The sequence below is a fragment of the Falco punctatus genome (assembly GCF_963210335.1).
Source record: "Falco punctatus genome assembly, chromosome: 4".
Taxonomy (NCBI): Eukaryota; Metazoa; Chordata; class Aves; order Falconiformes; family Falconidae; genus Falco; species Falco punctatus.
The window spans coordinates 1,432,067-1,448,064 of NC_137583.1; the positions used below are offsets into that span (position 1 = coordinate 1,432,067).

At 52.0% G+C, this 15,998-nt stretch overlaps 1 protein-coding gene across 4 annotated transcripts in view; it reads left to right on the plus strand.

The window, feature by feature from the left end:
* The window catches only part of BSN (bassoon presynaptic cytomatrix protein), a 100,325-nt gene that overhangs the window by 45,420 nt on the left and 38,907 nt on the right, over positions 1-15,998 (plus strand). For all 4 annotated transcript variants that reach the window (XR_013928114.1, XR_013928115.1, XR_013928116.1 and 1 more), the window contains one exon: positions 6,865-7,647. Coding sequence is in view for 1 of the 4 variants with exons in the window: in XM_080387469.1 (XP_080243595.1) it covers positions 6,865-7,647 (783 nt within the window). In the remaining 3 variants the exon portion in view is untranslated. The remainder of the gene's footprint in view (positions 1-6,864; positions 7,648-15,998) is intronic.

Sequence of the window (15,998 nt, forward strand, 5' to 3'; positions counted from 1 at the left end):
GTGAAACCCTTCCTCATCCAGTCAGCGCTCTTGGCACTGAGCCTCTCTATTAGCCTGATTAACACAGTACCTTTGTTACCCAGTTCCAGCTTTGGTTATTTTTATACTCGTGTAGTTCTGGCTGTACTGGTGCCTGTGAAAGGCGGAGGAGGGAGCTGTGGCTGTGGCCTTGCGGGGCATCTGCTGGGGGTTGGCTTCATGAGTGGTGTCTCTGGGGCAGATGCCTGCTCGGGGCTCTTGGAGTCGAAGAGCTCCTGCCAAAAGCTTGCTGTCTTGCTCTTCTCAAACATGATTTTTCAGGATTTCCAGCTTTGTAGAATTTTAAATACACATGCTTTTGGGTAATTCAGTGAAAACCCATGCTCCATTTCTCCTCCAATTCCTCATGAACTTGCCTTCTCGTTTTTCAGCTAGTTGTGCATCCTGATGTCTTAACACCAGAGGAGGAGGATGGGTTGTATCTTTTCCTGAACAAAGCTCCTTTGTTCCGTCCTGTTCAAAGTGCTCAACCTTGATGACACTTGACTTGAGATGACTTGGGAGCTCTTCTTCCCAGCCTAAAATAATCACTTTAAACAAGTCAGACTGTGCTCCTGAATTGCCCAACGGCCCCCTCTGACACAGGGTCATATAGCCAGCAAGGTCCGGTGGCTTTGGCTGCGGTCAGGTGTCGTAAATGGGCAGAGCTGGTGAGGAACCATTCGCTCTCAAGTCTGCAAAGCCTTAACTATGGTCACTTAATGCTCTCCTATTCTTGTTGGGTTTATTATTTTTATGTAGTACGATAGCATCCTGGGTGACCTCCAAACGGACCGAAATAACCACCCCTCAGAAAAGACAGAACTATTTTTCATTATAATCCTAAATTATGGCTTGGAGAGATCTTGGATGTTCAGTTAATAAGTCTTTCTTCTTACAGCTCATTTTAAAGCTTCTGCTGTCTACTGCAAAGGCCGAACTCTATACTGGAGATACTTTTAGATCTGTATTGTCTTACAGCAGGAGAGCAAAACAACCTGCACATTACCAGCGCTTCCTTGCATCTCCTGGTAACAAATACAGGGGACAGGCTGTTTCCACAGAGTTTCCTAAAATAGGTGATGTTAGAGTAACTTTAGAAACATTATAAACTCAAGCCGTGCCTGTTGTTTCAGATCAGTTTTAACTGTGTGCTTTTCGTGGTGTTTTTCTAGGGTCAGTATAATGCAGTCACATTATACTGCAGTAAGGTCAGTAAGGTGCAGTGCACAGGGATGCTTTTTGGTCCCCTGTATGTACCTGTGCAAAACGCTGCTCTCCTTTACCACACCCCTCTGCAGGGGGTCAGGATCTGGCCCACCATGCATGTGCCTGCCTGTAATTCTTAGCGGTGTTTAAATCTTCCCTGGGCACAGCCAGCATGTGCTGCGTATATTCCTGCTACATTATATTTTTTAAGGAAATGCTGATGGGGAAGTTTTCGTCCCTGGTGGGATTTACAAATGATCTGCGCTCGCAGCTGTAGGACAGCATTGAGAGCGCGAGGCACATCTGGCGGCAGTGACCCCACAAGTGCTGCAGGTTGCAGACCCAACCACGGATTGGGGAATAACAAGATTTGGGTGGGGGTTTAGAGGAATATTCTGGGATGTTGCAGGAGTCTGCGGTAGGAAGGGTAAGGCTGGTGGTTGTGGGTGTGTTGGGCGCTGCATGCAGGGCTGGGGCAGGGCAGGTATTGGATGCAGACATACCAAATGTCAGTAAAGATGGGGTGGTTCAAACTTCCAAAGCTTTCGAGATCACCATGGGTATAAAATACCCTATAGATGAAAGGCCTGCAAGCTTTACCTCCCTGAGTCTTCTGCTGAGCCCAACAGCATGCGTATAATTTGCTTTAATGGTTAGAAACATCTGCTGTTAAAAGTGATGCTTAATATATTTGGCTTGCATTTCCAGTCATTAGTTCTTTTTATGCCTTTTTCTGCCTAATTAAGAACCTTTTAGTACCTGATACTGTTTCCACTGAATGGGCTGCTGTATCATAATCAAGTCACTTCTTAATCTTCTCTTTGATAAACGAAAAAGATCAACCTCTTTAATTCTCTCATTTCAGACATTTTCTGCATCCCTAGAATCACTCTTACAGATCCTGTCTGTATCTCCCACAGTGTTTCACTAATCTCCTTAAAAAGTCAGTGTGGAAGCGTGGAGGGCTCTGGAAGGAGCCCCTTGGTGCTGGAAGAGGCGGCTGAGCCCCCTCCTCACTCCTACCTTCAGCACCAGGCTTCCCCCACGGAGCGAGCCCAGCTTTGCCAGACAGCAGGGACTCGTCTTCATCGGTATTTATCATCTCACCAAAGCCTGCCCCGTGGGTGAGGGGTGTCAGCCAGAGTGAGACGAAGACCGTACTAGAGAGGTACTTAGGCAGTGGTGAATCCTTGTCTCCCAGATCAGCCAGGTAGCTGGTCCGAAATCCATTTAGCATATTCACTATTCATATTTCATAGTGCCTTTTTTGTCAGCAGGTTATGCGTTACTAGGTCAAAACACCGTTTGGACATCAAGAATATTGCTTCTGTGCATCACTAATATCAAATGTGCAGAGAATAAAATCAGGTTTGCTTCCCATGACCTTTTTTTCCTAAAACCACGTTGACTGGCATATATGCGTGACCTGAGGTGCTCCACTAGGTGAATCCAGCGCTGCCTGTCTGGGACAGATGTCTGGCTTGCTGTCCCCTTCGGGCCATACCTTCGCCCTCTTGGATGTTCAAACAGAAGATTCTTGCAGTCTTCTAAAATTTCCTCTTAAAAATGAACATCAGCACGCAGCAGTTTTCTTAGCTCTCTTAGATCTCTTGGATGCAAAACTATTCAGATCTGCCAGATTTAAATATCTTCTGGTGCTGGTAGATGTTGTTGAATGTTCTTCTCAATTGCTAATAAGTTGGAAACACTTCATCCTTGTAATGAGTGTTATCCTGCTTCTTCCCAAATGTTCGAGGATGGTAATTACAGTGCGTCTGTCATATCTGTCTCATTAACAGCTTTACCATCTCCACCCTGTGATGGACCCCTGTCCTTTCTAGGGTGGCCTTTGTCCCTAATGCCCTCTACCAGTCGTTCCTACTGCTCCGCAAGAGACTTCTTCCTGAAGCTCCTTTGTTTTCATACGGCTTAAGCACTTCACAGCTTCTCGGCTGATGTTGGTGAGCTGAGCTCCGATATTCGCCGGTGTTACGTTTCCAGTGGTGCCTCCGTCTTGCACAGCAGCCACCTCCACTTTTACCCGGCCTCATTTGCTCTTCATGGAGACATCAGCCTGGTGTCAGAGCTGTCATCCACATCCCCCTTTTCTTTGTATTTTTTAGTATTTCCCCAGTCAGGTTTCCTGGGGTGTAGGGTGTCGGCGTGCCCCGAGCAGCCAGGCTCAGACTGTGCAGCAGAGCAGTTTTACCTCCCTTATTGTGGGGTGTAACAGTGACCTCAGCGGTCCCACAAGGTGAGCTGGAAGTAGAGTTTTCAGTAATGTTGGGTTTTTCTCACCAACAGACAGTTCATCCTGCTAGTTACCCAGACTGTTAGCAGTAATGAAGGAGTAGGATAAATTATTATTTTCATATTTGTGCCTCCTATTTCTCTACTGTTCTCTGAGCATCTTGCCCAACATGATGAGTCTGCAGGCACGAGAGGCGCATTTGAAGGACCGCACTGCAGGGCAACCAAATAGTCCACAGTTTCATCTAGATCTGTTGTTTTATTTGCCCAGTTCTCCACCAGACCAAAACTTCCAGGACTTGGATTAGTAAAGATTTATGCCCAGGCTTTTCCATCCTTCTTCCTCTTTGTTGGGGGAAGGATCTTTGGCAAGATGTCTTGGCCCGTCCTCTTTACTGTCTTCCCTCCAGGATCCTTTAAAGTGTCTTTGATCTGTGTAATCCACACACTGTGTCATCGGTTTCATCAGTAGAGGCTGGTCAGGCAATTTATGATAATCCCAACCAAATTTACATTTCAAATGCTTGCTCTGGGAGCACTCCGCCCTGTTGTATTCCCTGCAGCTTTCTTCTGCTCCTCAGGATAGATGTTCCTCAGCAGTTGCTCATCAAGTCACCGAGAGCAATTTGGTGGTTCCTATCCCATCTGAAAGCCCACTGGCTTTTTTCCCTGGGGTGCATAAGGCAGGTTTATTGCGGAAGGTGAGAAAACTGCAATGATCACATTGTTCCTGAGCTCAGGAAGATCCCGGTGAGCTTGCCCATGAGCTGTATGCAGCTTGCACGGCGGTGGGACCTGGGGCAAAGCAGGCACCATGCGTGGCACGGGGAGGGGGGTGAACCAGCAGAGCCGGAGCTGTGAGCTGTTCCGTATTCACCAGCAGCGCTTGTGTCTCCTTAAGGCTGGCAGACAGTCGAGGACAGTCAATTGAGTTCCCTCAATATTTTGTTTGGTTGTTTGGAGGTTTATGCAGGAGAGCGGCAAAATATTTTTCCTATTCCAGAAAATAAGTTAAATCTTGTGCCAGGCTACAGTAAATACAGACTATACGGAACCAGGAGTGTGGGGCACGTCCTTTGCCCCACCGGTGGGGCTCTCCTCTGCCCTCAGCTTCCACCTCACCAGAGGGTCTTACAGTGCGGGTAAGGGGATTATGCGGAGAGGGAAGATCTGCATTTCTCGGATACCGGGAACTTTGCGGGGAGAGAGAACCTGAATAGAAAGGATTGGTTCTCCCTTAATTGGAGCTGATGGGGATGGTGGGCAAAGCTGATGGGATTTTGAGAGACGGTCTCCTGAAATAGAATAGTGGGAAGAAATTCCAGCGGGTGAGAAAACAAAAATAACACAAGGAATTCTGTATGTCAGAATGTCTCTCTTCTGAGATACAGCAAGACCATAAGAAACTATAAAAGCTAAAGCAATATTTTCAGGAGCTAAATATAATGTGGCTTGTTTGGAACGGCTTGGAGAAACAGCGATGCAATGCAGAATTGCTGGGGAAGAAGCTGAGGCTGTTTTTTGCTTGGCTCGGAGTGAAATACTTGAGCAGGGGCTGGTGGAGATAGTGGCGTGGGAGCTCGGCAAGCACGGTGAAAGCTGAGAAGAGCACAGAGCTGACGTGCAGCCAGGCTTGCAAGATGATGGGAAGAGCTTTGCTGGAGACTAAGAGGCAATGCAGAGCTCTCTCCGACCCCCTGAGCAGCCAGCTGCTGGGCAGAGAATGAAAGAGGTGGAGGTTTGGTCATGCAGGTCCCTTGAATTCTAATCCATCTTTCTTAGTTGATCTGCATTTCTTCGATTTTAAAAAGTTTGTTATTTGAAGGCTGGGCTTTATGAGAGCCCTCCTGGGGTGGGGACCTGTAAGGAGGGGTTCAGGGCACACCTGCCTCCCCTCCTGGGACTCGCCAACCTGCCCCGCCGCAGGACCTGCTGAAACACCCAACTGCATCTCTGCAGGCAGCTCCTGTCAGCTGGAAAAGGTTAAAACGTGCCTGTAGTTGGAGTGTATGGGGAAATAAATACCCTGCGGCCAAGTTATGAATCAGTTGTGCAGCACCTGCGCCTCCAACCACAGGACCAAGCAGCCCCACAGAGCTGGAGACGCGGGGCTGGGTGAGGGGCTGGGGCAGGTAATGTCTCTGCAGTGGGGATTAAGCTGAGCCTTAGAGGTGATCCGTAACACTGGGATGAGGAGATGGCTCCTGAAATGAAAGGCAGGAAAACCCACATCTCATGTGGTGGGTGCTGGCCGGTGGGACATGGACCCCCAGGAGAGCGCCGAGGCTGGGAGCTGTCGAGTGCTGCGCACACAGTAGCCCGTGCCAGGCTCTGGGTCTGCTTGTCTGGGATGCTGCTCCAGTTTTTCGGAATGCTCTGGTCCTTCCTGCTACCTTGGCTGCTTGTCTCAGAGAAATTTTTTGCAGGCAGACTCGGTTGTCCTGCTGACTGTGCTATACATTAATATTTGCACAGCCGCTGAGCATCCTGTGGATTCCTCGTATGGAAAGGCTCGCAGCTTTCATACGGCCTCTTTAATTAACTTAATTCAGACATTAGCGTGTCACAGGGAATGTCTCTCGAGGAGGGAATCTTTCATTTATTGCCACTTAGCCAGGGAGCATTATATTTTTCATTTGCATCCAAAAGTTCATCGTGGTGAGAGTGAAAATTAACCATTTACTCCCCAGTCAGCTCTTTGCCTGCCCAGCAGCGCAGATGCATCCTGCGAGGAGAACCTGCTCCCTGCTGCCCCTGACGGGCTGCAGTGCCGTTTTTTTGGGTGGGATTCCCGAAAAGCCATCCCTGCTGGCCCTGGGGAAGTGTCGGGCATGTCACAGCAGCTTTTCCTGCAGCTGCAGGTACCTGGCAGCAGCAGGCAGTGTGCCGGCGCTGGGGACCGTTGCAGTTATGCATTATAGCAGCATCCCTCTGCAGAGCCGCGCTGGCCCTCCTGCCAGCCCTCTGCTCCTCTCTGAGGGGCCCTGGCTGTCCTCTGTGCCCGCTCTGGTCACCGAGTGGGAGGGAAAAAAATGGGTCTGAAGGAGGTGGTGGGGCCGGGAGCCCTCAAAGACCCCTCTCCCTGTGGGAGAGGCATGAAACATGCTGCCTGCAGGCAGAGCCTCGTGGCTAGCAGAAGCCTTGGAAGCAAACCAACGCTAATTAAAGCTCGCTTTCGCACTGGTGTGTTGTGCCATGGGCACCTGTGATAGATGGAGTCTGTTCGCCCTGACTGCAAGATACTTTTCGTGAAGGATGTGGTACCGCAGTGTTTTTCAGGGGTTGATGGCTGGTTCCTAGAGCTACATGGCGGGGGGGTTAGGGGGATCTAAGGGTGTGCTGGGGCTGCCTGCCGCTCACTGCCCGTGTCCTCTCCTTGTCTCACAGGTGAAGGAATGGTTGTGCTTGAACTGCCAGATGCAGCGGGCGCTGGGGATGGACATGACCACCGCTCCCCGCTCCAAGAGCCAGCAGCAGCTGCACTCTCCTTCGCCGTCCCCATCCCACTCCCCAGCCAAGCACCCGCTGCCCCCAGGTGCGGATAAGTCCCCACCAGCCACCCGTGCCCTGCCGACCGAGCCACCCAAAACTCACCCCACGCCGCCGCAGAGGGAACCACATGCCCAAGGACAGCCAAAACCTCAGGAGGCAGCCAGGTCTTCCCCGCAGCATCAGCAAGCCAAGCCTTCCTCCTCCGAGCAGAGAAAGACGACAGGAGATGTGGGGGCGAAGCCTGCTGCCCCGGCCCCTGGGGCTGGAGCACAAGAGCAGCCCCAGGAGGGGCTCACAGGGAAGCTCTTTGGCTTCGGGGCGTCCCTCCTGACCCAGGCGAGCACCCTCATGTCTGTCCAGCCAGAGGCCCCCCCTCCGAGCCAGCCATCTCCTGGCAAAGTGCCTCCAAAAATCGTCTTCAGTGATGCCAGCAAAGAAGCTGGTCCCAAAGCCCCAGGGGCACAGGGCCGGGCTGGTGCCACACCGGCCGTGAAGCCAGGCAAGCCAGAGCAGGGTGTCAAGCCAAAGGAAGTGCCGAAAGCAAGGGTCTCGTGCCCCCTCTGCAAGGCGGAGATCAACGTGGGCTCCGGCGAGCCCCCCAACTACAACACCTGCACGACCTGCCGGCAGCAGGTCTGCAACATGTGCGGCTTCAACCCCACGCCTCACCTGGTGGAGGTAAGGGGGCTGGCAGGGGTGGGCGCCTTCCGATCCAACGGTCAGTGCTCTCTCCTCGCTTAAGATGGAGAAAAGATGGTGCTTTTTTTCTTCAAAGGTTTCAAAAAGCCTTTAGGAAGCTGCTGAAGCCAAGTCCCTCCTGGTGGAAGCCCCAGGGCTGGAGGCCATGGTCCTCCACCTCTTGACAAAGACATGGATTTCATATATGTTCGGTGATCTTGTGCTGGTTTGACACAAGGAGCAGAGCGATGGGTGGCTGCTGTTCGGGGCACCTCCAGCAGTCCCTCCTGCTCCCCAAAGGTGTCCAAGGGTGAGGAAGTAGAATAGAAACAGGTCATGCAGGTGCTAGAGTCACTCATAAGCATCCTCCTCCTGGTGCTGTGGATGGACGCCTTGGCCAGGCTTGGGATGAGGCTGGTGAAGGACATTCTGCAGTACCCGCAATCCTCAGATGGTGAGGGTGCGAGGAAAGTGGTACAGTGGTGGTGGGTAAGTGGCAGGACCTCAGCAAGGTGATTTTAAATCAGCTGAGGGCACACAATGGCCCATTGGAGTTTTTTGCCCTCTCCAGATGGCAAGGGCCCAGCTCCGTTGTGCCTGGGCGCAGGGCAGGGGAATGGGCTGAGCACGGGATGGGTGTGGAGATGTCCACAATGCTCTTTGCATGTGGGTTGGCTGGGTGTCTTGCAGCTTACCGAGATAGAGTGCAAGGAGAGAAGAGAGGTTGAGGTGGCCGGAGGGCCCAGTCTCACAAACTGTAGTCAAGGAGGTCTCTGAATTGTTGCGATGCCCACCCAGATCGTCTTCCCAAGCACCAAAATGGCACCTCAGCCAACTCCAGCCACCAATGCCCAGAGAGGAGAGTGGCGGTCAGCTAGAGCATCCTCCTACCCCTTCAACCTTGGTAGCTAGGGAGGGGGAGATCTTCCAAACCCTTGGAGAAGGCCTCTTTTAAAGTCCAGACCCTCACCCCCTCTTCTGCAGGTGATTCAGGACCTTTGTGAGAGGAGGTCCAGGGCTTTCTTCTGGAAGTGTCACACCTCACAGCCAGTCAGACACAAAACCTGTATCATCAGCACATGGAAAAGTTAATGGGAGCTTTAAATGACCGGAAGTAGGATTGCTAATCTTGTTCTGTGGCGGATAATTATATTTTATGTCTCTAGCTCCTCCCTGCAGTTTCAATTACAGCCAGTAATTTTCGCCTCTTCCTGAAGCTGCTGCTGTTCGTGGTCATGTTCACGGTGGGGGAGAGCCGCTCTCCCGGCGCAGTGCACAGCGTGCATGTGGAGTTGTAAACCCATCAGATGGCCACCTCCTTGTGCACCATGCCATTTCCAAGAGAAATGCTCTACTCGCTGCTCCTACTACTGCTTCCTTCCTACCCTGAGGGCTCGGTGAGAAAAGGTGTCCGGGTGTTTAGTCCCTTGAGTACGACTGAAGCCCCGTGTTGGCATGCCCTTGGGCAATAATGTGTTTTCAGGCATCAGAAACCTCACAGGCTGGAGAAATGGCTTTAACGTGCTCCCTTTGGCACTCGCTAGTAAATTCAATAGAGAATTAATTAGGGGTTGGGTTATAATGTGGTGCTCTCTGCAGGTACCATGGAAAGGTGACCTCTCCCCAGTGCTTGTCTCCAGGGTCACTAGCTGACACCTGGGATTAAATTTCAGATTTTGAAGACTGGACTCTGTCTTGTCTTGCTCAGCTCTTGAGCAAACGCCTTTAGACACCCTTGGCAAGCTCACCCTTGCACATATGTCTGTCTCAGGGTTTCTTGCTGCTGCTCATCACGGCGATAGCCACGTGCCTTCACATAGAGTGAAGACCCACCGCGAGGTCCCACCTGGGCTTTGTGGTATCTTGGATTTTGTTTCCCTTTACACAGATTTGTTATCTGGCTTGGAATGGATGGGTTGATTTATGGGATTTTTTTTTTTTTGAAGAGTCGAGGAAGAAATGCAATACTTAAGCCGTGAATGTTCTTAACAAAAACTTCCTGAGGAAGGGAGAACGTTGCAAGATCTGTTAACGCAGTCAGGCTTTAGGTTTGCTTGATCTTCTGAGAAAATTACTCTGTGGTCTGATCCTCTTTCTGCCTGCAGCTCACATGAGCTTGTCCCAGGTCCTGAGATTCACACAAATACCAGGACTTGCTCTTTGAAGTATTAAGGCTTAATCCATTAATTGCTTTATGAATTAGGACCTTTTACTGTAAGCTGCCCTTGGAAGTTGTGTGGAAACTAATGAGGAGCTTTGAGCCTGGGTTGGGTATGTGCAGAGGAGCACGCGCTGTGGGTGAGGCGGGCAGCATCCTCTGTAGGTGCCGCTGGAGCCTGGGCAAAGTCTTCACCTCCAGCTTCAAATTGCATGAGTCACAGGGAGGGAGAGGGCATGGGCCTCAACGGACTGGTTTTTGGAGGAAGGATGGTGTTCTGCAGCAGAGCAGTTCTAGAAGAGTGCGTTTTCTGCAAAGGTGTATCATCACTGCAAGCAGTTGAGGCTTTACCATGGTGCTGCCAGTGGGCTGCATGTGGTTATAGTTTCCTAGCAAAACCATGTAGCCATCTTGGAAGGGGGAAGAAACCCTAAATAACCTTTGCATCCTCATACAGAACAAGCATTTTAGCTAACTAGGTCATCTGCACTGCTAGGGAGGCACTAATGAACTGGTGCTGAGAGAGACTGCTCTCCTCGTGTCGGTGCAGGCTGTCGCAGCTCGATGGGAAGCATCATGCCAAGTGAAACTGGTACTTGTTGAGGGGCTGGATGGCCCCAGTAGTATGATGGAAGGGAAGGGCACACTGGCAGCACCACTTCCCTGAGGACCCCGGCTCCTTGCTGGCATCACACATAATGTGAGGGTGACGAGCACCCTAACACCCGCTAACCCAAGTGCTTTAGCATACGCCGACTCCCAAATTCATTGTGGCTGTTGAGGAATAGTCCCTGCAAGTGGTTGAGGTGGATCTTGGAGGGAACATGTGGCCAGAGCAGGTTTTTGAGAAGGGGACAGGGAGGTATGGAGGATCTGTGTGCTTAGAGAGACCCCGTGAGATGCATTACCTACTGATGGAGGTGAGACAGTGTTAGGCTGTGGCACACCACTGGAAGGAGACATCCTGCTGCATGTCTCTGTGTGTTTCTGTCGTGTGGATGGGTGATCAGCAAGACACAACAGGTCCCAGTTAGCTGGACACACAGTCAACATCAGGAGGGGCAACTGGTCAGACCTCTGGGCTGCTCTCAGCAGAGCAGGTGTGGGAGGTGTTGCTGTCTGACAATCGCCATTATGAAATGGGGAAAAGAAAAGAAACTTCTGATTTCCCTGAAAAGATGCATTATTATTTACCCATGGTATTTTCATCCTCATCCCACTCCTGATCTAAAGATGGAGTCGGAGGCTCCGGGTCCCTGTCGTCCCCTCCCACCCTCTGCAGCCGCCTGGGGAGGTATCCAAGTAGCTGCCTCCTCCCCGGTGCTTCATTCAGCCAAGTGCACTCAAACCTAGCGAAAGACAAGAAAATACTAATAAAGAGCTTTTTTTCTGTGGACTCACCAGCTGAGTTGCATAGGTGCTGAGCCACCAAAAGAAAAGGGTGACTTGCACTTCCATCATTGCCTTTGCACTGCCATGGGCCAAGTGCTCGTGTAGTCTGGTCCAGGTGAAGGTTCTCCAAGAGCATCTCACCTGTGAGCAGCTGGGCAGTGCCTCCAAGCCCAGAGCTCCCACAAGATCCACCAGCGAGGCTGTCTTTCCTTTGGCCCTCGGTACTGGTGGGCATGGTCAGAAGATGATGGTGAGGACTGGGAGTCTGGGGCACTTGCAGAGTTCAGGTACAAGCATGGCATTTTGGCCCTGCATCCCAGGCGAGGTGTGTGGGCTGTAGTCGCCCATGGCTATGGAAGCTGTGGGTGACCAGCAAAGAGAGGAAGCGCAGAAGAGTGTCTGACCTCCACTGCTTTTGCTTGATTGCCGTGATATGTTACCCAGCTTTAAGTAAGCTGTGTGAATTACCAGAAGTCCAGGTGCCTGGACCTTCCTCCCACCTCATCACACCTCCTCCAGTAGCTGGCTCCTAGGAACAGCACCGTGAGCTGTTCCCAAGTAAGAGCTGGTGATTTGGGGCTCTCCCAGAGTCCCTGCAGCCTCAGCCTGGTGGCATGCAGGTAGGAAAGAGGTTTCTGTTGCAGGAAGACCGAGTGCTGGGACATTTCGTTGGGGATACAAGAAATCACGCCTGCTTATGGCAGCCTGCTAAGGGAGCAAGTGATCTGGCAAGAGCTGGCTTGCAGCATGATTGCCTTGTGCTTGCATGATGCTCTCCTGGTAACCCTCATTGACCCCAATTGACTCCAGGGGTTTTGTATTAAGGAACAAATGGACTATGCATGTTGTGTTACTAAATAAGCATGGCAGGATGCCCTTTTGCCTAATTAACCAGCCTGAAACAGGAGTGGTGACAAGTTTTGTTGTAGAACACTGCTGTTCCCTGGGTGCTAGGCTGTGACCTCCAACGGGTACCTTACTGTCGGGAGGGTCCTCTTACTGATCTGTACTCACCACACCACATCCATATCCTAGAATTGTGGGTTTTTTCTTGTTTTCCCCATGCACTGTAAAAAGCATTTTTTTTTTAATAACAGTTCTGGTGTCATGGGCGTGCTGCTGCATCTCCATATCTGGTCTTACCAGTCAATGCTGTTAGGTTCCTTATTATATGCATATGTAATATATGCATATGTAATATATTATATGCATATCACATGCGTTATCCTGGATGTGATACCACAAGTCAAACAGGATGCAGGAGCAGCATTTACTTGAGTCCTTTGTGGGATGTTCCCCTTCTGCTGCTTGCCTTGTACCTGCAGCCAGGTACAAACAAGCCCATGCAGATGGATTTCTTGCAAAGAGCTTGTGAATCACCGCATGGCATGCTTTCTGGAAAGCCCTGCGCCTCTCTTTCCATCACACTCCAAGACCTCCCACTGGGCAAAATTGGGCCCTGAGCAGCACAGCCCCCCAGGACACGATGCTGTGCCACTCGGGTTTGAGATGCTGACACCAAGGATGGGGCTGAGCCTGCCCTACTTGCAGAAGGAACCCGTGGCAGCTCTGGTGCTTGGCTGCAGGGAGGAATGCCTGTGAAAAAGGGAGTTTAATTAGATGGAAAAAACCTCCGTGAGATCAGCCTTTGTGCAGAACAGGGTGCTGCCAGCAGCTGGAGGATGGGTTAGAGAAGGGGGGCTGAGGAAAGGTTTGGTGCCCACATTATTTTGGTGTCAGCACATGGATTTCATAGAAGAGGAAAAAAGTGAGTGGGGAGGAGCATCGGGCTCCTGCCTCACTGCGGGTGGGGGCCGGCAGCCTTGAGCCGGTGTTCGACCCCCGGGTGTGCTGTGCCTCCCTGCCCCCTTCCCAAAGGTCCGTGTCTCACTGGGAATGTAATTAGCTGGTAGCTCCTGGTCAAAGAGGATTAGCCGGGTTAAGAGAGTGCCTCCAGCTCAGTGCTGTCCCAGGGTGGCAATCCCAGCCCCAGTCTGGCGTCTGGGGCCATGCACGGCTCCTGGGCACCCCCGCCACCTTCTTCCAGGGGAAAAGCAGGGCATGGGTGCCTTGCCAAAAACCTGCCTCCAGAGCGCAGGCAGTGCCTGGGGGGAGGATCCAGCAGCTCGCAGAGCCCCCTGCCCTTCCTCCGTGTGTCACGCTCTTCGTATGAACCCCCTCCCAAGGAGCCACCTGCCTGCGTGTGGCGATGGGGCGGGTGGGTGACAAGTGGGGACAGGCACCTGAAGTTTGCAGACATCATTTGTCCATAGGAATCTGGGTCCTGGTATTTCTGCTGGGCTCTGAGGGCCGAAGGGCACCGATGGGCATGCTCTGCGGCCCTGACGTAGCAGGGAGCAGCTGTTGCCAGTCACCCCTTTGAGGCTGTTTCCCCTGAGATTGAGCATCCTGCGGTGACAGCTTGGCGGGGGTCCCCAGGGCTTGGCCAGGCCCCCTCTCTGGGGACAGGAGGAACAAGGTGCCGTCTGAAGGGTGGGCAGGGGGTTAGGCCCCCGAGTTCCCTGCAGGCCCCAGAGATGCGGGCCACAGAGCGCAGCAATTGCTGGGTTTCTCCTGGATTTTTGTGTAGAAATCATGATTTTTTAAAAAGTCCCCCAGCCCCAGGGGTATAAATATTCAGGTCAGTCACATAAACTTAAGTCAAACAGAGAGCACTGCGTATGACAGCATGAGATGAAGTCGCCTTCACCGGCGTGAGCCCTCAAATCCCGTTACGGATTGGTAATTAACAGCTTGCTGTGACTCAGGAGTTTTCTGTGCCGCTCAACCCGCTGTAATTAAGCCAGCTCTGGCTGCTGGGCTGGGCAATGCCGGGCTCCCCGCCGGCTCCTTCTGCAAACCTGGGGCTGAGGTGGGGCCAGGGGTCAGTGGTGACGTGTAACCCAGCGGACTGCTTTGAACTAGGAGTGAAGTCCCCTTAGGTGGGTAACGCACAGCACCCGCAGGTGTCCCACGCGTGTGATCCCTGTTTCTGTGGCTGTTGCAGCCCCCCCGGACCCCACTGATGGATGTTGTATAGAACGCACGGGATGGGACCTCCCTGTCTGCTGCAGGCTCTTGTCTTCTGGTGGTGTCTTTGGAGGTTCTAGGACTACTCCAAATGGTGGGCTTTGCCTTGCTGAGCCTGCTCTCAGCTTCTGGCCACTTAGAAAATTATCTTAAGAATTGCTGTTCCTTTCTTTAATCAGAAAAAAACCCCAGAGCTCTAGATTGCTTTCCTCCTTTAGATGCAGTTATGTTATGAACGGACAAATGTTAGCCGTACGTGAACCCTGCTGATTAATGCTTTGCCGAAAGCCACTGCCCGCGCCTGCAGATTGTTTTCAATGGTTCATAAAACCAAGCTATATATTCAGAGGGGTGACAGTGGCTGAGCGAGCAAAGGGATTTCTGCCTTCCTCGCTTCTAAATGAAGATGTATTTGAAGTGAATGATGCTTCCCTGATGGCAGGCTGGTTTTCCAAAGCATATTTGCTGTGCCCTAGGACCTGGGGCTGCTGCCTGTTGTATCGCTGCGCTCCTGGGCTAGCAAGCTGCCTGGGCCACCAGTGCCAGGGTGTCCTCCTGAGCTGTCTTGCCAGGAAGGCCAACAGGTATGTCAAGAGGAAAAGCCTGAGTGCTCACCATGGAGCAGGCAGTGCAAAAAGTCAGGCTTAAAACAGGGAGCCCTTTGGCTTTTGGGGCATCAGTATTGGTGCTGTGGGCCCACCAGTGGTGCTGGAGGTCAGGTGGGTACCAGGGCAGATGTGATACCTGTCTCCACCATAAATGCTCTTCTTAACAGCCTGTCAGAGTGGAGGCAGCTGCCATGCCGGCTCTTGGAGCTGCCGCCTCGCTGCAGGGTGGGTGGCTGCCCACACCGCTGCCCCCGCGTGCCAGCCGCTGCCCGGGCATGGCAGCCCGCTCCCAACCACCAGGCAGGGTGAAGAAGACCCACAGGCCAGTATTCTCCTAGAGGGTGCTGCAGGCAAACCTGCAAGAGCCGGTGCCTTGCAGCGGACTGTAGCAGCACTGCTCGCTGCCATTGGTGGCAAAGCACCAGCCATTGCTCCTGCAGCAGGCAGCGATGTGGGTGGGTGGGCAAGGTGGTGCCTGCAAGCCCTGGGGGAGAGGGGGGGCTGCTCTGGCCCTGCTGAGCTGGGCCAGCGACAGCAGCCGACGGAAGGGAGGCTCTACTGGTTCCTGCCACGGTTCAGGCTGGGAACGCGGAGGGTGAGTGGTATTGCTCCGTTAGGCAGCAGCGTGGATTTAGTTCAGCCTTACTTGACAGTGAAACTTCATCTGTGCAGTATCGATCATGGTGTTTCCTAGAAAGTGCCAAGAAATAGTTTAAGGAAACCCGTTTTGCCCATATAACACGGATAGGTCCTCAGGCCAGCTCTGGTCCCCTGCTAAGCTTTGATTGCTCTTCCCAGCAGACAATATTTTTGGGTAGGTGTTGCATATCTGCTTCTAAGGGGTGATGGTATTCTGCTCAGGAAACTTTCATGGCACAGACTTATCCTTCAGAAGCTCACTCAAGTCATCCTTGAGTGGATGGAGGGGACTGTGACCTTGCAGCAGGGACACAGACAGACGTACAGGGCTATCACTGCGAGAGGATTTGATATTCTCATGAGTCGGGTGCCATGAATATTAAAATTCATCAGCCTGGGAAGGGCCTGAGTAACTTTCCATCTCCCGGCTGAGGTTTCACAGTTTCAGAAAGACTGAAAGAAGATCAATAACTGCCCTAAGGCGCCTTGTTAGGGACTTTCTTGACCTTGAGAAGCTTTGAAAA